At 31.7% G+C, this 23,379-nt stretch overlaps 1 protein-coding gene across 1 annotated transcript in view; it reads left to right on the forward strand.

The window, feature by feature from the left end:
• The window catches only part of LOC118192581 (transmembrane protein 62-like), a 98,376-nt gene that overhangs the window by 27,965 nt on the left and 47,032 nt on the right, over positions 1-23,379 (forward strand). The window contains exons 6-8 of the mRNA XM_035363578.2: positions 3,633-3,754; positions 6,322-6,444; positions 13,682-13,837. Coding sequence (XP_035219469.1) covers positions 3,633-3,754; positions 6,322-6,444; positions 13,682-13,837 — 401 coding nt within the window. The remainder of the gene's footprint in view (positions 1-3,632; positions 3,755-6,321; positions 6,445-13,681; positions 13,838-23,379) is intronic.

The raw sequence follows: 23,379 nt of genomic DNA on the forward strand, positions 1-23,379 counted from the left end.
AATTATTCTTCAAAGATATGTGCAGTTATTATTATATAAATTTCCCAATTATTTATAATTTCAGCCTTTACTATAATTTCAAATCTCCCAAAACTACTATGAGAACAAATTATGTTTTTGATTTTAATGTAAAAATTCTCCTGGTATTACATACCTGGATTTGTGTACTTTTGATATATTACCTCAATTTCTTTGACATATTTTAATATGCACGTATATGTACATTCTTACAGATATCACAAAAAATATTCTGGGCGGTATATATACGGCCTTGCCGCTTAGAGAGTTAAATTAAAACTAAATTGTATAATCTTTGACCACTAGTCGACATTTTTAGTTTGAATTTGACTGTTCTTGTTTAATTACGTCACCGTGAACTGTAACTGATTTTGTTAGCATCAATTACAGCTCACAGATGCCTTTATGTTTTAAGTTCTTTTTAAATAAGAGGCTTATTTAAACTTTTGTCTGATATTGCAGTTACTTTCAGACATAGCGATAATATGCTCCACTTTCAGACATATCGATAATATGCTGTCAAGGGGTTTGGACTATTTAACTTTTACCAGATCAAAAACCCTCATAGGTACATTGTGGAGAGGTTGACAAGTTAGGAGATAAAGCACGCAGAAACTAGTGAGAACATTGGTTTGCATATTGAGAGAAATTACTAATTATTAGAAAAGGTGCTTAAAGAGAAGGAAATCGATATAAATTAGCCAAAATGTCTGGGCAGGCTTAAAATTAAAAAGACGCATAAATATTTTATTGAGTGTTGTTGTTACAAAACATAAATGTTCTGTAGCTTTTGATGTGTAATTATCCTAATATCGTTTAAGAATCAATGACATGAATTGTATGTATTTTATCTGTAAATTTTATGAGATTGTGATTTTAATTGGGCTTTTTAACAAATATTATTAAAAAATATGTAGAATTTAATAGTGGTCATGTAAATCCATAATAACTAAGGTTATCTAACTACCTAATTTAATTATTTATAACTAACTGCTTACCCTTAAAATTATCTATGAATATAAAAGCAAGTTATTACCTTTCATTAATCCTTACTGTGGTACAAGATAAAACACAAAAATGTAAAAAATTCATGTAAAATTTATTCTTTGTATCTAGTGAGACCTAAAATAGTACTATAAGGTATTTCTCCCACCTTTCTAGCGTGCCTTTGTGGTGTAGTGGTTCTGCACGCTGGGCCGGTATTCCAGAGGTCTGTGTTTCGATTCCCGGTGAAGGCGTTGTTAATTTTTCATCTCTTCTGCTTCCAAAAAATACCTAATGTCTCTACAGTGGCGTCAGAACTAAAGAAGGGTGTTGTAGGAGGATTCTCTACACCCAGGATTTGGTGGTTGGATCCCCTAAAAACCACAGTCGTCCTTTAAAAGAGGGAGTATATAAGGTATTTCTCCTGCCTTCCTAGCGTGCCTTTGTGGTGTAGTGGTTCTGCATGCTAGGCTGGTATTCCAGAGGTCTGTGGTTTGATTCCCGACGAAAGCGTTGCTAATTTTTCATCTCTTCTGCTTCCAAAAAAATACCTAATATCTCTACAATACAAAGCAACTTGTTATCAGCTCTGGTGCTTTAGTGGCTTATTGGAACCTTAACTGGGACTCTACATGAAGTTAAGACACTAACTGCATCAGACAGAGCCCAACTAACTTGCCAACTGTGCCCACATCAGGCCTTTCAATTTTGTTCTAATCAGCAGGTCTCTCTCTAGGCAAGGAGCAGCGGCGACAACAGTCAGTCTTTTGTTATAAATCATTCTGATTATAATTTTACTTCTCATTTTAACCTATGCCGCTTGATATAAAATCTACCTCCTATTTACTAAACCTCTAGATTGAGCAAGCATGTGACAAAATGAGACATAAAAAAAATCAACATGAAGCTAACTATTAGTAAAATGTAAATAAAATGCCACTTATCTTCTTTCAAATATGCTGAACTATTATAAGTGTAAAATATTTAATGCTATTTGATAAATTTCGTACAGTATATTTCATTCTCAAACTTATTAATAATTATGTTAATTAAGTTATGTTTAATAATAATGCATCCTACTTACGTTCTATTTTATTTTTTGGATGGTACAGTACAAATCCGGACTCGTCAGAACTTCGACGATTCCGAATTAAGGGTTTTTCCGGATTATAGATCATCAATTTAAGTCTGGTAAGATGGCATGCAGAAATTATAAAATTAAATTATGAAATAAAGAGCAATTATGATCTAAAGGGTATCAAAATTTACAAAAAAACGCTTAATATTTATTTGTTTACTTTATTAAACATTTCTTTCAATGTGAATTGTTTAAGTTGCTTCGTTTATGTGCTAATACTTTCTCTTTAATTCTATAAACAGACATAATTTCTTGTTCAGTTACAAAGTTCCGCTGTTCAAGTCCTGTAATTGCTGTGCCGAGAATACCGACTAACTTGTCAATTGAAATTTTTTTTTGTTTTCACTAACCTCTCTGGCACTTTCTTCACACCTTTATCCATTTTTTGCAGCAATTCCACTTTTTGTTTGATTGACATTGAAACATGCTTTCACTTTGTACCCTATGGCAGCTGCAGAATTGGAAACTCTTTTTGACATAATCGAAAGTTCAAGCTTAATTTTTATAAAATTGCTCTAACAGTCTGCAAAAAATAATAAGCCAGATCCAATTAGAAGATTAAGGAACAACGCAATCTGCAACATTAAATGAAATAGATAATTAGATAATTTTAGCCTAGCTTATACCGTCCGTTACACATTAAACATGCATGCGTAAACGTATTATGTGTAAAGGTATTATGTGCATACAGAGAAAGTTTGTACCTTTGTGGTGTGGTTTATAGATCATTCCGGATTATGGACGTCCAGATTAAAGACTTTGTACTGTATTACAAAAGATAAGTTCAGACATAGAAAATATTTTTAATTGAATTTATTAATTTGCTGTTTGCTCATAGGTCCTTAATTTTTTTCATTAATGGTCCTTAAAAATCCTTAAAAGTACTTAATTCCCGTATCCAGAAATGTGTACGAACCCTGATCTATCTATGGCATAGTGCCAGTTTTGTCGCCTAATGGATGATTTTGCACCAATTATGGCAACCCTGCCTTCCCATGCCATTTTCTGGCAATCCTAAACCTGTCTTGCAGGAAAGCTATCTTACCATGGCTGGGTATTTTGTAACAGTATTAACAAAAATTACATTAAGTTGAATTATACTTCCTTTTAAGGGAAAAAGGTAATTATCCTACAGAAAACTGTGCAAAAATTCAAAAAGCTGATCAGTGTTTTATTACATGAATTTGTATGAATGGTGGATATATTTTTGAATTCAGATCTGGCAGAAATAATAAAAATTTTTAAGATGACTGTTACCATTCTTTCTCTCTTCTTTTTTTTTAATCACTTGTAAAAATTAGTTAAAAAGCTGATCTGTGCTAGAAGTCATTTGTTGTGAAGTGTTACTTTTCTTCTGTTATTGAAGAGTTACTCTAAATCTTTTTGTTATTTTTTTATGCTGAAGATTATGTAGTTATATACATGCATCATTACTTTTTCAAGTTACTAAAGAATTATATATATAAACTTATTTTTAAATATTTATATGTAGGATGAATATGCACATATACAGAAGCTAGCAAGTGAAGCAAAAGGAAATATGACTATTTGGTTTGGACATTACCCAACTTCCACTATTGTGGCTCCCAATCCAGGTGTTAGGGAACTCATGAGGTTTGTTTATTTATCTTAAAGTTTAAATTCTATTGAAAATATAATCAAATTTATTGCCTAGAAATTTATAAAAAAAATTATTGGATTTCCCGTTTTAAAGTGTTATTACAAATGGAAATTGATTTGTTGTATATTGTTTGCATGTGCATGATTGGATTGATCTGCTTAACTTGATCATGTTTGAAAGCCACTTTTATTAAGTTTCATGCCTTTTTTTTTATTATTATTTCTTTACTGTGAAAAAAAACTATTTTGGAATTTTCCAACAATTATCAGAAATGTGAAATGGCACAATTAATTAGCTGTTGCATTGAGAAACACTTAGAATATTTAAGCAGGTATGGAGGTAAAGGAAAAAGAGTAAGCTTTCATTTTTTAATGTTAAGTGGAAGTTTTATCACATGCATACACCCCCAAAAATATATGCATGCTTTGACAAAAAATTAAATCATCTTAACAAAGTTCTGTAACTATGTATTTTCACAATTTTCTTTATGTAACTACAAAATTTCACAATTTTCAAAATTTCAAAATTTATTTATTTTGAAGTGAAAAATTAAAGTACTTTATTAAAATTTTTTTGGTTCCCTATTTACTCTATTATTTTCATATTGTAAGTTGTGAATTTTATGTTATATACAGGGTGTTTAAGGAAAAAGAAATTAGTTACTTGAAATCAGTTTTTTTATTTTTAAAAATGTGTCATGTATTACCTAATAAAGGGAAAAAAAAGATTATTTTCCTGTTAGCAGCATGTTCAGTATGTTACAGCGGTACCTTGAGGTATGAGTTTCATTCATTCCATTATTGAGCTCTTAAGTTAAAATTCTCATTGAAATGGCATTACCACATTGTGCAAAATCCTCCCAGAAACTCCATTCATTAAAAAAAAAAAAAAAAAAAAAAAAAAAAGCAGCTATGTTACCCTTTGTGTTCAAATTCTTAATTGTTAGCTTTCAAACTACTACTGTTTTAAAAATTCTACTCACAAGTACTTGGAATTATTAAAACAAATGTGCATCTTAAATAGCCCTGAAAGTTTTGTGCTATTTTAAAAGTGTAATGAAAATATAGAACAGTCAAAACACTTCCTATATCACATTGATGACATGATATATTTCTGGTTAAAAGTTGTAATAAGTTGTCATGAGTTAAAATAATAGAATATGCTAGTTTTGTTGTTCACATTGAAATGTGATTTGCCAGCTCCCCAAAAATCATTCCGGATGTTTTTTTTAAATGTTTTGAACATAAGAAAAATATAATGAACAAATAGAGTATATAAACAAAATAAAACCTGATTTAATATTTTTTAAATAATAATAAAAGATAATTTAATGAAATAAACAATAAAAGTAATAGAAACAGTAATAAAAGGGAGAAACAGTAACAAAAGTAAGAAAAAGTAATAAAAGAAACAGTAATGAAAGTGAGAAATAGTAATAAAAATCTGAAAAAAATAATAAAAGAAACAGTAATAAAAGTGAGGGGAAACAAAATTTTCCTTCCCCTCCTTTTCGCATAATTTTTATTATCTTAGTAGTTCTTAGTAATTAGTAGTTCTTTTCTTTTTTGCCTTTTTATTAAAAACTTTGTGCATCATAAAGCCTGTGGGTTTATCTGAATAGTATACAAACAGTAGCTTGACTTTGCAGTTGCACATGCATTTGCACACAGTGCAAGAGTCAACCTATTTTTCATGGGCTTGTGACATGGCATGTTCTTCTATTGATATATTCGTTTTGCTCGGCATCTTCTTCGAGAAGAGCCCTGTCTCATCACAGTTCAACACTTATTAGAGAATGTATCTTTTTGCTTCGATTAACTCAGCAGAGATTTTTACAAATTCCTCTGCTGCCTTACAATCAGAGTTTGCTGCATCACCTTGCCTGACAACGGAGTGAATTCGTGTGCAGAACTCGCAAATCTGGTTCATGATTCATATTTGCTAGTTTTGCGCTTGCCAACCAGCTATGACGTATCTCAAATTTTGATTCGTAATTCATGCCAAAATCTGGACCTAGTAACAGCTCATAAAAATAATAATAAATAAATAAATATGTTGGGGCATTTTAACTGTATTTGGTTGTAACTGTGCTTCAGCATTGGATTGATTGAAATATGCTAGATGACTGCATGTTGTCCTGCTGACCTTCAAAGTCTCCATATCTCATGACTTTTGCTCTCTACCATATGACCATATCATTTGTACCTACCATATTACCAGAATTAAGCAGATAATTATTACATCAATATATTTTAAAACTGTTTTGCAAATAATGTAAATGTGGTAAAGTTAATTAGCATTTTACTTTGACATACACATCAAAATGTGTTTAAGTTAATAAATGTGTGTAACTCAATTTATATCAACTTGGTAATAAATTTCGTGGAACAAAGAATATCTGATATAGAAAAATTGTATCTTTTCTGTATTTGATGATGCATGACATATTTTTGCTAGGAGGTAAAATCTATGTTATATATTTCTTATTTTAAACATGTTATATTTTATTTTTGCATGTCTGTAATTTTACTTTATATTGCATTGTGCAACATTTTTGTAGATCAAGAGGTCCTTACCTTTGTGGTCATCTTCATACACTTGGTGGTATGGTTCCTGAAATGTATACCTTGCAGTCAACAGGAAATTTGGAATTGGAATTAGCAGACTGGAAAGAAAATAGGAAGTAATAATTTTATCTCTCTCTCACTACATGTATGTATATATATCTACACACACACACACACACTCTGTTGCAAAAAAAATATATACATCCAGAAAAAATCGTGTCGTGGCTATGAAATGTGGCATACAAATGTGATTTGGCGAGTTGTGTAAAGTATAAAAGATTAAACTGCAGCACTAGTCAGCACTGGGAAGCAATACAGCGCACATCTGAAGTGCGATGTTTCTAGAATGTAAAAGGATAGGTATGGCGAGTGACAAGCATTTAAAACCACGCCGATTTAAAACCACCACAATGACAATGAAAGATGCCTTTAAAACATACTTGACAGCATAACAAAATATTGTCAGACTTTGAGAGGGGTCACACCATAGGGCTAAAAGAGGCAAGTTGGTTGAACAGGCAGATCGGCCAGCATATTGGTTGAAGCAATATGGTTGTTGTCAGTTTTTGGAACCAGTGGCTCAGTGAAGGCATAGTCAGCCATTGTAGTGGCTCGGGACATCTCTGAGCCACTAATGCATGAGATGATCCCACAAATAGAAGAACTACCATGGCCGCATAAACAGATAGAATATCATCGAGTCATTGTCATTTTCCAACTTACAGGGAGCTCAGGGTATCCAGGGCTGATTCGCAGGAGACTAGTCAATGCTAGACTCAGATCTTGGTGCCATTAAGACGCTTGCCACTGACTCTCCACCATAAGCTGTGTGTCATCTTTCATGGTGCTGCTTTCGCTCATATTGGGCAGTGTTCAATTGGAGGAATGCGATCTTAAGCAACGAATCACACATTTTTCTCTCTGTGCTGATGACTGTGGCATACATGTCTGGAGACAGATAGATGAGAAGTCCAGGGTACCACTTGTTACTCAGTAGCACACAGACAGAGCACATATTGTGACAGTCTGGGGAGCAATGAACTGGGACAGCCATTTACCATTTGTCTTCATACCGGGAGGTATATTGACTGCTCACTGGTACATTGACTGCTCGCTGGTCCATTTTGCAGCTGATCATACTGGCTATGCTAGTAGGTTTTCCAGGTTCTGTTTTTCTGCAAGGCAACACTCAGATGCATACAGCATATCTTTCCCAACAATGTCTTCAACATATTAATGTCCTTGACTGACTTGCCAGATCTCCAGACCTGTTGCCTATCAAACATGTGTGGGACATGTTGAGCAGGCAAATTCAGCTGTGTACAAATGCACTCCAATTCCCTGACCATTTGCTCCATTTGTGGCACTGTCTACCATACAGGAGCATGGGCAACTTAATAGATTCTGTTGTGTACTGTAACTACAAAATAACAAAACTAATTTCCTTTGAAATTCGTCTTTCATTTATTCATAATCTAACTGCTCAGTTAGAAGTCATTCGAAAGCAAAACATACACCAATCTATCAAAATATTAGTATCAAGATGGAAAATTATATTTATGCATCTGCATTACAGGATTCATTACTAGACAATGACAGTGAAAGAAAAGGTTTTCGTTTGGCAGGACTATCATGTGCCAACATCCCACCTGACATTGAAATACTAATTCAAAACTAATATATACAATTTGAGGTAAGTTAGATACATGTCAGTTCTAAACAATTAAATGGATTTATCAATTCAATAAGCAAACAAACAAACAAACTGAATTTTACAGCCGAAGAAACATGAAATATTAATACAAGGAATTATAATACAATTTCACTACTTCGGTCATTTGTATGCAGAATACTTGTGCTAGATATTCCATGTTTTATCAGTCCTTGAGGGGTTTGATAAAAACAGTGGGGATTTTACTATCGCTTTCCTGAATGGTGTAATAGGTATGGCTTACTATCGAAGTGCATAGAGGTAATTTATCCTCTTTACTAATACAAAAGTACCTATTTTTATATTGTCCTTTTAAAAGAACCATTTACTTCTCTGCTGAAAGTTATTTAGATAATCTCTGGACCATTTTTTCCATATTATTTGGTTAATTTTGACAATTTTCTTCCAGTGGGAAAGTCTTATTATTGAGAATTTTTGAAATGCAAGGTTTAGGCAGAGCATTAAGTGGTCTTCTGATTAAAAAATGACCAGGGATCAATTTAAAGTAATTGGAATCTGAAGATAAAAGTAACAAAGGTCTACTATTTAATACTTGTATATTTTCAATTTGATTTATGACAGTCAAAATTCTTCGAGAATTAATTTTGTGTTTTCGATACTTCATTTTAAATTATATGTAAAGTATTTTACTGTGGCCTCATAAATACCACCAAGGTGGATCAAATTTCCAAACAGTTGATTCAGAAGCAGTTCAATATGATGAAAAACTCTGTGAACATTTGAAAAAGTTTAACAGCATTATTATGGCGGAATTAGCTCTGACAAAGTTGGTAACACTCTCCGACTTCAGCTAAAAGGCCACACCACATGAAAAATATTTTTAATGTAGCAATTACAGCCTGGGATGTTAGATCTATAACAAAATCGAGATGTATCGAGTAACTAAGCACACAAAAACACCAAGCATATATATTTTATTTAAGGTACCTCTTCGTTGGTTTTTATATTTTATATAAAAGTAAATAATGTAGAACGTACGTAAATAAGTAACATTCCAAGCAGACTGTATTCATGAAAATAAATTTATTGAATAATAAAAGAACACTGAAAACTAAAGATCACCAAGGCAACAGACGATCATTTTTCTACACCCACGGTATAAAATAACTCAGATAAGTTAATATGCATCTACTTGTGGTTGCCATCTTGTTTTGAAAATATGGCCTAAACAAAAAGGGTCCACATAAATGAATGTCAGTTACAAAAAAGGGGAGACTTGGTGAAACTCTTTCTTTTGGCAGTGCTCCATAAGCTGTTGGGAAATTTAGGATTATTTTTAAAACAAGACTATTGTGATAAAGGTTAAAGAGACGTTTTCAAAATAAGTTAATGTCTTATAAAAATGCATGCAAGAAATTTCACAATGCCAGATCATGCTGTTATTTAGCAATACAAATTTCCCACCTGAGTCTGCCACATCAAACTCATAAAATTTTTGTCTGATATGTAGACTTCCTAGCTGCCCAACCAAAATAATGATTAGTGACACTGCATACCTAGGCCTGAGTCTGAATCCCGGAGAAGATATGGATGTTTGTAAACGTATGGTGTCTGTATGGCAGATGGGCACTCAAAATACATGGCAAGCCAAAGTTCTCTTGAGAGGTTGGCAGTAGTGAAAGAGAAGTGGGAAACCCTCATAGTACCTTTTGTGGTATTCTGCCTCAAAACTGGGATGGAACTGCACAGTTAGTGTGGCAAGAGTATACCTGTATGACCAATGGTGGAATTCTGGTGTTCCCCCACTTTTACCTATACTTGTACTTGTATAGACTTCCTGAAATTTCCTTTGAAGATGCTTTCTTCTGACATATTTTTTTTTTTTTTTTACAGTTTACAATAGTGGTTTTTTTTTTTTTCTCTTTTTTTTTCCAAACTCCTTCTCGTTGGGAAAATGGAGAAATTTTATTTGGAAAAGCTATTTTCTCTAATTATTTTGGTGAAAATTGGTGTTTGTAATATTTGATGTTTAGACTATTAAAATTCCTGTTCTGGAATTTTTTTGACTCCTTTGGCATAATAAAATTGGGGACAGGATGTGAAATAATTGAACTTTTTCTAATTTATTTCTGTAATATGATCATTTGTTTGCCTATTTTAATCAAAATCAACCAAAATAATAATAATAATAAATCTGAAAGGTTTCAAATTTTAAATTACGTTCTTTGCACTTAAACCATAAGATTCAGCTCAACAGCATTATCGCAAAATAATTTTAAAATGCGCATATCTTTAAAATTTCTTATACACAGTTCCGCACGCTGGAGATAAAAAGATCCCCCCCCATAGAGTGCTGCCATTGTTTGCTTTTAAATCATTGAGTTTGTAAATAAAAAAATTTGTTAAAATTTTACAAAATATGAAATTAATAATAAAACAAATTCCAAATTTCAAATTTGGGTTTTCAGATGCCCATATTCGCAGTAGAATTACGTCATTCAAAATTTGATGGCTCTAGGAACTGTTGTTTTATCACAATAAAAGAAACATACATACATTTATGCACATTCTTCATTATTTAATTTCTTCAAATATAATACAGGGCGATAGTATTTGGTGGCAAGGATTTGAAAAGTGACACAGCCTTTAAAAGTTTTCAATGCAAAACGAAACCAATAGTCCTTCAGGGACAAAGCCCCTTTGGACTAATAAATAAATAAAATAAAGTTTTGTACTCCTATAATCCCACAAAATGAAAATACACTAGGAGATACAGGAATGTTTTTTGTAGGCATTTTGCACTACTGCTTAATACAGTGCAAAGTCTGAAATTCAGACATCCAGTATCTGAAATGATTTAAAATTCAGACACTAGATCACCAGCAGCCTTTTTTAAATGATTTTATTTTACGCTTGCACATTTTATTTTTTTTCCTCCTTAATAAAATATATTAAGAGTTTCTGTTTTTAATTTCACTTCAGCACTGACACCAACCTGGTGAATCATTATTGAATAATTTTTTTCTTTCATTACTGCATAACTATCAACACACTGCAGCTTGATAAATGTCTCATGCAGCAATAAATAAACAGTTTTTTCCTCTTTAAATATTAGTAATTGAAGCATGGTAACTTTATATTCTTCTCTCCATATGCAAAAAATGAATTTTGTAAATAATATTCGTAGGCCAAATAATTTTATTTAGGGCTCTTTGAAATGAGAATAACTGATTTGTTATTCAGGTGAGCCCAAGACCAGTGCTAGTGCTGATGTGGCTTCACTAGGCAGCAAAATTTAGGTAAAGCAAAATTTTCAGAATAGAATACAGAAAAAGAACTGAGAAGCAAAATTAAGGGATGATAAAATCTTTAATATCTAGGGAGAGCACTGGGACACAAAAGTTAGGGGTGACAAAATTTTTAGGTTTCAGGGAGGTGCTTGGTAGTTGAATTTTGGACCTACAAATACTGCGCCTGGCCACAAAATGTCCAGCGCTGGCCCTGGATAAGTCTTAAGTGTATGTGTGAATTTATTTGTTTGGGAATAAGCTAAACTTTAGGCATGTTTGAGAAATAAGTGTAATAAATAACTCATATACTCAGGCTTATCTTCATCCAGTGGGGCAACAGAAGCAAGACAAAATTTAGCAGAACAACACGTCTCAGTCACAAATCTCATGATACAGCCCCAGTAGTGTATAGCGAATGCTGGGTAAGGCTTATGACGATTGCCATAAAGTTGAAAGTGTTAAAGTATTGCAAACAAAAGATGCAATTTTTCCCATTAGTGGAATTTTTGAAGAAATGTAGAGAAGTAATAAAGAAAATGATATAACAGAAGTTTTTCATTGCAGTGACAATGCCCCAGTTATCAATCAACTAATGGATGGCAAAATCTGTAATATGGTTCTAAATCTAGAAAATATTGCTACTAATAGTGAAGAGAAGGTGACAGAGAGATTGCTGAATCTAAAACTTTTTAAATTTGCAATTTAATGGGAATTATGGACATGTCAATTACAGACTTGAACAATGGAACTTTGTAACTGAATAAGAAATTACATCTATCTATAGAATTAAAGAGAAACTTTAGCACTAAAAGCGAAGCAAATTAAGTAATGTACATTGAAAGAAATGTTAAATAGTAAATATTTGAAGCAATCATATAAATTTTGACTTTTTTTAATAAATTTGGATTCCCTTAAGGTCATAAATGCTTCATTATTTCTTAATTTTAATTTCATAATTTCTACATTTCATTTTAACAGATTTAAAATGATGATATAATGTTTGGAAAAGTCCCAAATCCAGATCATAGAAGTCTGGATCTTGGACTTTATACTATATCTTGTTTGGATACTAAATTATCTTTAGATCCATTACTGTCAGAGGAGAATCAGAAAAATGACAATCTATGTTATTGTTTTCAAAATAATGAATATCACTTACAGAATGTAATAATTAATCATGAATGTAATAATTTCTCATTTGCTGATTATTTTCTGTCAGCTGTTGGATTAAAAGTGGTAAACTCAGCACTTAATTTGTAAAAACAGTCACTGGATTCAAATACTTGGTAATCCAGGGTCAAGTATGGTTATCTAATGTTCAAAATCTATTTCAAAGACAGTATATTGTGTATAAAGCATTATAATAAGTTAAATGATGAAAAATGGGTTGCATTTTCAAATAAAAGGAAAAATAACCATGCTTACAGATTAACCAGTCAGAGAATTAAATTCTTCTGAAGTAGAAATATCCATTGGATTTATCTTGTAATTATGGAGCAATCATATTCTCACTGCATTGCTATCATTACAGGAATATTCTCAATTGCAAATGATCCTGCCAATAATATCTTTTATTTTTTATTTTTAGTGTTTTGCATTTATAAAACAGTACTGATGCAAATGCTGAGAGAAAAACAGTTTATCTCATTAACCGATAGCATATGTTCTTGCCGAAGATAGCTCGAACTTATTTAATAATACTTAACTTCAGTAAGTGGACTGTAATATTAACAATAACAAATTTATTTTAATAAAAACAACATTATTGAATACTAGCACACGCATGTGCTTATAGTTACCTGTGTAACTTAGCTAAAAGCGAGCAACCATATGCTCTTACATCAAGTCAAAAATCATACATACTAATAAGGCAAAAACAAAATAACTTTAGGGTTACACTAAAGCCAAACTCTGCTTGGCGTAAAGCAATGCTGCCAAGCAATATTCTTTCAGACACCGAACAGCATACAACATCAATAAGCAGAGTATTTTATTATAACTGTATTTTTTCTTCCTTATAACCACTTGTAAAGTTTTTACCAGCTTTTTATCTGCCCTACTTTATTGTAAGGATATCAGTATTATATGACTGTATATGTTATTCAAAATGTGTGTTAATCAGCAATTTACATTATCAGTTTGGCTTTTGATCAACAGCTTGCTAGCTAGAATAGTTAAATATTGGAGGAATAAAAAATATATGGATTTGTTATTACAAATGTATGACTCCTCTTACCCTTGAATAGTTAAAGGATAACTATATACTGAATGTTAAATTTAGTGTTAAAATATTTCACACATTTTATTATTCACTTATAAGTAGTTTTTCATAAATTCATTCTAAGTGTCAAAGATTTAAAATGTATTTAAAACTTGTATCTAATTTTGTAGATACCGTATCTGTGCAGTGGACCATGGGATTTTCTCATTCATAGATCATTACTTGGATGACTGGCCGTTATTGCTAGTAACTAATCCTAAAGATGCACTGATGGCCATGCCAACTATTGAACCTCTGCATCGGATTTTAAAGTCTACTCATATAAGGTATTAATGGCTTTAAATAATTTTTTATCATGCAGTTCAATTTATTTAATTTGTCATAGTTTCTTGAATTTGCTTGAGTTGTTCAATATTAGGAAACTAAATATTTTTTAACATAGGTGGTGCATAACAAGCTTTACAAAAACTGCAGATCTTCTGGCTTTTATTGAATGACTATTTCTAGAATGGGTACTTCCTAGCAGCATCCAAGATTGAATCGCTAATCAATTGGGATATCGTGCCAGCTTGTGAAGAGCAAAAATAAAAGCAAATGATGCAATATACAATAACAACAATAAAATACTCACATATTGTTTCATAAGAATATTGTTAATAATCTTTATGACAAGACCTGTTTCCAAAATTGCTTTCAACACTTTATCAAAAACAACATTTTTTCAGTTTGTACTTTCTCCATATAAATTCCAAAAGATATGTTTCGAGGTGATGTTGAGTTCTGCCTCGTTGTATTTAATTACATCTCTTGGTTAAACCCTATATTATTTAATTTTTTAAGAAATATTCATTGGGTCTACAAAATTGTACTTAAGTATACAATAAATCGACTGTAACAGCTTTTTCTAGTTGCTCTATTTTATATCCCTTTCAGCACTCTGAATACATTGTTGATCCATTTTGCACCAGTTGAAGAATTTTCTCTGTAAGTGTACCGACATCTCTGTTCGAAAAAGCACTCACCATCTTTCTGGCATATTACTCCAAAAATCCACTATTATGAGACTACTTAGTTAAGACACGACAACACGCCGAATAAATACTAATTCAGAAGTCAAACAATAAAAATCAGTGTTATATTTTCAAAATTTTCACAGGACTAGTTTCGATGGTTTTACCGAACCACCATCTTTAGCTGCAAAATCACAAATGAACAAGATAGGAAATAATGATTAGATAAGATAAGAAAGCCTGGACAAGAATAAGCAAGTGGTGCCATCTGTTGATGAAACCAGAACTAAAACATAATTTCTTTAAAGACCGAAGGCAAAGATGGATTGGAATTAGGACCCTTAACTAGAACAGAAAGATTTTTTTAATGTGAAATGCCTCTAGAAAATCCAATTCTCCAATGGAAGATGTTTTTTGAATAGTTTTGGCAGCAAAAAAATTGAAAATGTGATTTTCGGACCAACAATGTTGAGCAACAGAAGACTTCTGTGTTTCCTTTTTTCTAACATATGCCTCATGTTTGTTGACACGAAATTTTAAAGCTTAGTTTGGCCAATGTAAATTAAACCACACTGGCAAGGAATCCTATAAATGCCCCAGGAATTCATATCCAGAAATATTCTATTGATCCTGCTATTCAGTTCACTTTTGAACTTGAGACTTGCAATTCTCTTCCATTTCTTGGCATTCTGGTCACATGTAACACATCCAGCTTCAGCACTACGGTTTACCGTAAACCTTCATCGGTTTGCCTTCCACCACACTTTAAATCATGTCATCCGACTAAACAAAAGTTAGCTTCACTTTATTCCTATGTTTTCCGTGCTCTTCAAGTTTGCTCCTCCAAACTAGCCCTTGATGAAGAACTAAATTATTTAAAAGCAATAGCTATTGATAGGGGCTTTTCACCCAACATTATTAATCAAGCAGTTAAAAAATTCTCATCTCAGCACACTAAAAGGCACACTCTTCTTTTAGGAGATTATAAAAATTCTGTTGTCATTCCTTTCTTTCCATCAATTAGCTATAAAGTTGCACATGTTTTGCAGAAATTTAACTTTCGGGTTGTTTATTCTCCCATCAATAAAATTCCGAGTTCCATACTCAAGGACCCCATTCCAGATATGAATTCATGGGGTATTTATAGGAATCCTTGCCAGTGTGGTTTAATTTACATTGGCCAAACTAAGAGAGCCTTAAAATTTCGCGTCAAGGAACATGAGGCATATGTTAGAAAAAAATAAACACAGAAGTCTTCTGTTGCTCAACATTGTTGGTCCGAAAATCACACTTTCAATTTTTCTGCTGCCAAAATTATTCAAAAAACATCTTCCATTGGAGAACTGGATTTTCTAGAGGCATTTCACATTCAAAAAAATCTTTCTGTTCTAGTTAACGATCCTAATTCCAATCCATCTTTGCCTTCGGTCTTTAAAGAAATTATGTTTTAGTTCTGGTGTCATTAACAGATGGTGCCACTTGCTTATTCTTGTCCAGGCTTTTTAATCGTATCTAATCATTATTTCATATCTTGTTCATTTGCGGTTTTGCAGCTGAAGAGGGTGATTCATTCGGTAAAGCCATGGAAACTAGTTCTGTGAAAATTTTGAAAATGTAACGCTGATTTTTGTTGTTTGACTTCTGAATTACTACTTAGTTGCTGTTGTTCTTAATTCAGATAAACAAACTTTTCATTGATTTCAACTATTTTATTGCATCAGCGTATTTGTCCATTGAATCTTTTCTTCAGATGTAGGGAATGCACTTCCTGCATGTAATTATTCCAATCTGTTGCAGCATTTTCACACATATTAAGCTGCTTGTCACACCATTTGATGAACGTCAATTTCTCTGATCAAGGATGCATGAATGTAAGAGAAGGGACAAATGATATTCTTGAATAACTGAACCAATTTCCAACACGGAGACCTACTTTGTTTTTACAGTTTTAAATATTTCATCTTCAAATACTTTCATGATTAACATATAGTTTCATGTTGTGGCCATTTTTGCATACTTGCCTGTAAGGTAAAAGACTCTTATTTGAAAAAAATTATATGGTATCCATTTCTGTATTTGGTAAATTAAAGATTGTTAGCTGCATATTCACAAAAAAGCAAAAAATATTTTTAAAAAACTAATGTAAATTCGAAACCTTTAACAAAAGTAAAACACTATGCTAATATAAGAACACGTAGTGAGAGCAAAAATCTAATATGAAGCGACATATAAGAACATGTGGTGCGATATCTTGGTTGATTAGCAATTCAATCTAGGTGAGCTGTTATTATAGACGTACCCTAGAATGTATAGAAAATTGTACAATATATACAAAATATTGAGATGTAGACAAGCTTATTGCTGTAAATAGATCTGTCTGCTAGAAGGGATGGTGGAAAAATAGGCAAATTGTGTATGCCCAGTATTGGACAAGCAATTTATTGAACAGTGCTTGAGTACATCTTCAGAATAACGTCTTTGAATATGCTTCTTGTTCAGATCTGGATTACAAGAATGGGTAACAATTTTGAGACTCGTACCTTTCAGCCATGTACAAGAAATTTTGCATTTAGTGGGTTAGTAATTACTGCTGAAAAATTAATGATGGGGAACATTGTCAGTGGTTAAATGACTGCAGGGTTTTTAACACTTTCAAAGAAATCTCTGATATTTCGTTTTGTTTTTGTTATATTGATTTGATGTCCAGGCAAAGTAAAAAATATTTCCACTTGAGGTAAACTCATTTGTTGCAAGCCTTGTGCTCAAATGATCCATTGAAATAAATGCACAGCTTTGTCATGAATAAGTCTTTTCTTTATAAAGTGCATAAGTCTGCATGTGGCAGTAATTGACAATGAAATATTATCATAGCAAGTCTCCCTCCTTACCATTTGTCATTGCTATTTTTAACATCACATGTTAAATATTCTTTTATGTTCTATATCTTGATTTCCTAGAGCAGTAGTGGTCGGCAAACTTATTAGCCAAAGAGCCAAATATGAACATTAGAACAATTTAAAAAAAAATTGGGAGCCAAATCTGCTTGTTTAGTAAACTTTTATTACACTAAATAAAATTAAATTTAATGCTTAATAAATATTTATTAATGTGAACATTGTGCTTGCATCTCCTGGGAAAGTTTGAGTAAGTCAGGTTTGTATGTTGTTGTTTTTAATTTTAGGTATGATTCCAAGTTCTCATCAGACTCCTCAGTTTACTCTTGATAATGTTCATGCTTGAAAAAGATTGTTTGCGTATATATGTAAAACCGAAAAAGGAAAGAAACAGCAAACGTGAGATTTTTCAGCTGATCGTAAGAATCAGGAATACTATTTCAAACGTTGAAAATGATCATATCTTCCTTCTCCAGGTCATTCAAAGCAGACCACTTGTGTTGTGAACTAAGATCACATTTTTTCTTCTCCAATATTTTCAATTCAACACAAAGACATTCAAATTTAGAGTGCCATATCTCCTTGTTTTTAAAATCCAGCAATTGTATTTCAAAGCTACCAATGTCAATTTCAAAAGGAGAAAATTTCAACTCTGTGATCGTATCATTAAGAGGATTTTTGACAAATGCTAAAGTTGTTCTGCTGTTTTTAAATTCCTGAAACCTGCTGAGAAATACTTCCCTCATATTTAAAATTATTGTTTTAAAATGGTGTTTATCAATAGGGGAATTATTTCAAATTCCTTCCGGAAATTTTTGCACACAAAGCGCTTCTTAGTGTATGATACAATGGTAAACAAGTATCTCGAGATTAGTTTTTTCTTTCAAAATAGCAACAACCTCTTTTCTTACACCGGTCATACTTTTGGCCCCATCTTTTGAAATTGACACAATTTTATCGAGGGGAATATGATGTTTATCCATACACTCAGTTACAGCATTGGCAATATCTTCTCCACGCATTTGACCTTTGAGTGGCAATAATCCTAGTTCTTCTTTAGGGCCTGAATGAGACATAAATTTTACAAAAAGTGAAACTTGCGCTGTCTCATTTATGTCACAAGATTGATAAAGCCGAAACCAATTTTAGATCTTCTATATGCTGGGTGGTTATATTCGAACACGTTTTAATTGTTCTATCTTTAATGGTTTTGTCAGGCAATGGTAACTTTTTAATTTTTTTCAGAATATCTGCTTTGTTCTTAAAATCCCAAAATAGCTCTTCAGATGCATTTATAAAACAATTTTTTATGTATTCGCAGTCTGTGTATGGTTTTCCTCTCTTAGCAATCTCTTGGCTACAAACAAAACTTGCCATATCAATATTGCTGGAAAATTGCATCCAGTTATTAAACACAGAAGTTGATGACTCTTGACTCTTCTGAAGTTCCTCAACTGCTTTTTTCCTTGCATCACCAGTAGGATATTTAGTGCTAAATGATGTGTGCTTTCTTGTAAAATGTCTCTCTAAATTTGACTTCTTGTTATGCGCGAATTTCTCCTTATAAATAAGACTTGTCGGAAGTCCATTCAAGTTTTGAATAAACACAAAATTCTCGGTCCACTCAACTTGGATGAAAATTCGCAGTTTTCATCTTCCGTTTTTCTTTCCTTTTTTTTTGGTAGCCATGTTAATTGGGGTGCCTATAAAAATATTCCAAATATTTTTTTTTCTAAAGCTACCAGTACAAAATTATTATCATTATTAAATGATATATTATGAAATAAAAATTAAAAGAAATCTTTTTAAAAAATACAATTTTATTAATATATGTAACTGCACTAAAAAGAAAAAAGTAATTTTTTCCATCATCAGAATAACAAAACTTTTAATATGACCAAAAATGGAAGAAAACTTCCAACATTTGGACAAATAGAAGTTATCGAAAAATTTATTACAAATATTGTACCAGAACCACAAACATGCATAGCAGGTGTAATAAAATCGTATAAAAATACCTGTAAGATGTGCAGCTAGATTGAAAATTACAACTTTTTAATAAGACAGAACAACGGCAGACACGGTAGATAAGACAAAACTGTTCACACTGCAACTGCTGCTCTGTGATGCCAATTTGTACCTTCACTACTTTATAAAAAGCATGCATGCGCATGCCGATAGCTTGTACATGGTTTATGTTTAAGTTTACAAAAACTAATAAAATTAAACTTGATGTTTGTTACATATTTTTACAACAATATAAAATTTTAATTACCTATCTATCTTTTTACTCAAACAAAAAATTATACATGTTCTCGATTTATAGAAGAATTTTAATTTATCAAAATAAGTTTTCTTACCAAGTTTTTTTTTTAAATGAAAATATTATTGTGCCTTCCATGGATATTTGTACCAGAGCCGCACTTAAGGAGCCAAAGAGCCACATGCGGCTCTGGAACCACACTTTGCCAACCACTAGGACTCTAGGACTAGAGTATCAATTCTTAACCTAGTAGACTATTGTTAATTGCTTAACATACGAGGGCTATCCAGAAAGTAGATTACGTTTTGGAATAAAAAAATAAACAAAGTATAGGAAACAAATTTTATTATATACAGATGAAAGCCACACTCAAATACTACTTTTCTACATAGTCACCATACAAATTAAGGCATTTATCGTAGCGATGTACGAGCTTGGAAATTCCTTCGTCGAAAAATTCGGCCGCCTGCGCCTTCAACCACTTCGTTACCTCTTCTTGCCTTCCATCTTGCACAAAACTTGTGGTAACCAAGCTTTTCGCTGATGATTTCGTGCAACAAACTTCGCGAAATTTGTGGAAAACTCAAAGAAAGTTCCGTTATTGTGAAATTTCGATTTTCACGGACTTTAGCATCGACTTTTTCGAGAAGTTCGGCGGTCACTATGCTGGGTCTCCCACTTCGATCTTCGTCGTGAACATTGGTTCGGCCATTTTGAAATCTTATGACCCACTGACGCACTCCACCTTCAGTGATAATGTTGTCCCCATACACTTCACGAAGCTGCCGATAGATTTCTATCGGTTTACAGTTTTTTGCAGTCAGAAACCTTATTACTGAGCGCACCTCGCAGCTCGCGGGATTTTCAATAAACGCAGACATTTCAAACCGTCACAGTATCTGAACAGAGCACAGCACGAACCTCTCACTAGCACGGCTAGATGCAGACTGAGCTGTGCAACGCTCTGACCCCAAGATGGCCGCGCTAGCCCCGCCCCTAGCGGACACAGACGGAAACGTAATCTACTTCCTGGATAGCCCTCGTACAACTATTTTAAATATTAAACTCTAACCAATATGTGAAAATCAGATAACATTAAAAATTTTTTTATGATTTTTATTATTTTCAGAATCAAGTATTTTGTTAACTTTTTGAAAGTTTAATGATTAATTCTATGAAGTGATGGATTACAGTATGAAGTTTTCACTATTTTAAATATTAAACTCTAACCAATACATGAAAATCAGATAACATTAAATTTTTTTTTATGATTTTTATTATTTTCAAAATTAAGTATTTTGTTATCTTTTTGAAAGTTTAATGATTAATTCTATGAAGTGATGGATTACAGTATGAAGTTTTCACATTACAATTAATTTTAAAAAATATGTTTATCTGTTTGTTTATTATTATTTGTGATCATCTTGCCTAATGTGAATATTAGTTGGTTTTTATCTTCATAAAGGAAAGTATTCCTTAGAGTGCTATGGCATAATAAATAGCCTAATGATATTCTTTAAGTGAATTTGTAGCATTCATTATTATAAACAAATGTGGTTTAATTACATATGAATCAAATGAAATGTGTTTTGAAATTTTGTAATAAGAACCTTAAGTCTTACATCTTAAAAAGGTTGAATTAGTTTCATCTAATCAATGTTGATGTCTTAACATTACTTCAGTTTTATACCCCATCCAAAATCCTTAAAGCAGTCTTCTTTAAATAGTGTAATAAATTCAGTCTAAATTTTGAATGTATCATCAGAATTTGTAATAATTAATTAAAGGTTTTAGTTTTTAATTCTATCTAATGCATCTTATTCTATGACTCTTTCTGTATTCAGCATATGGTATGGAGTATCCTTTGTTTCATGAGCTCATACTTGAATTGATGCCCTTTGGCAAAATAATTTCTCTTTGCTATTAAGAGGGAGTTAACTTCCCTTCACAGTTATTGAAACCTATTAAAAATAAATAAATAAATGAATGCCAACTAAAAATTGAGTTGCATGTTTTTCAGACATGCCATCCATCATTTGAATTTTTTTGAGCTGTTGATTTATTGTTGCATGTTCACTAAAAATAATTGTTATGCTTTATTTTTCTTTAAATAAAGAAACTCTGCAGTGCATTTATTGGATTTTTTGAAAATTATTTTATTTCAATAATCCTTAAGCTGCGATGCTCTAGATTCTAAGGTACCATTTAAATTGCCAATATTTGTTTCAGATTCTTAAAACTACATTCTGCTAGGGACATTTTTTTCATTTTGTTTGAAGTAGTTTTGATTTTTGATTTCAGTTAACTTTATGTTTAAAATCTTTACTCTGTGTCTTTTATTTTATTATCATTATTTCATTTTCTGAGAATCTAGTGTATTTAACAAGCTGAATAAATTTATTCTAAACATTTGAAAAATTTAATTATAGATACAGTCATTCTTTATATAAAAAGGTTTTTTAATTTAGTTAACTTTTAAAGTCTGATTTTAACATTAATTTCATAATTAAGTAAACTTCCTTGGCCTGAGATTTTATGGTATATAATTTCAAAAGAAATATATTTGGGGGCCTTAAACATGAATTCAAGAGATCATACTTATAGTAGTATTTACAAAATATGAGTATTAAATGCAATATTTGTTTCAGTTGTACATCTATCTAAGTATTAGGTGTTTCTCAAGTATCAATTGCATTATTATGACATCTAAAATTCACCGTTCTGCATTTTGATATTTCTGAGATGTACCTATATGTATTTAAGTAAAAAAAGGAAAAGCTTTGAAAGAAAACTCTTCGCAGTGTTTTTGTTTTATTTATTTATTTTATTTTCTGGGGTTCATGTTCTGACAAAACAAAGTATGTCCATAAGAGACAAATAAATGATACAGGCCTCAAGCAGCAGCAATCCATAGTGAGATAAGCTATGTAGATGAAATAAATGCACAATTATGACTTAAATAATAAATTTTATCTTTATTAAAAAAATGCACAAGTCTCTGTATAACATTAATTTATGATAAAGTAAATATTATTGGAAGAAGAAAAAATTCCTTCTTTTCTTATGCGATTTTAAATAGCTCATTGGGATCTGAGATTATGGAGATTAAAGTTTTGTTGATTTTAGATCATAAAGGAAAAATTGTTTAACTTTAACTTTCAACTAGAATAAATAAAAACAAGCTTGTAAAAGCAATTATTTTATTTTTGACTTTTTTCGTGTTAAATGTACTATAAATTTCATGCAGAAAATAACGATAAAAGCATATAAAAATTGTTTTTACATCTTTCAAATGTTTGTTTACAGTAGTTAGTTTTCAGAATCTAGTACATTGTAGTCTGAGTTCCTTCCTCTCACTTCCAAAAAATTTACTGAATCTTTACTTTCTGATCAGTTACACAGTTTTTTTGTTCTCAATTCATTTTTTCCCTGTTATTTGTTGGGAAATTCTGAGTTTGTGTAGACCTTGTCATTTTGATGCCATTGAAAAGTGCTATTGAGTTCCAATCTTAATAAAAGTTAAAATTTCCATCACTTTTCCATTAATGGGGCAGCAGTCATTGATAAACATATATCTTGGTGTAGAATGTAATTTGAACAGTGCTAATGATATTTTGAAGATGCACTGCTGTTGAGAAAAACATACTTTTGTGAAATGAATAATTGTATCAATTCAATTTTGGATTTCCAGTCCTTGCTTT

The sequence above is a fragment of the Stegodyphus dumicola genome, chromosome 4, assembly GCF_044657685.1.
Source record: "Stegodyphus dumicola isolate Sdum_Otavi_A_Nest chromosome 4, ASM4465768v1".
Taxonomy (NCBI): domain Eukaryota; kingdom Metazoa; phylum Arthropoda; class Arachnida; order Araneae; family Eresidae; genus Stegodyphus; species Stegodyphus dumicola.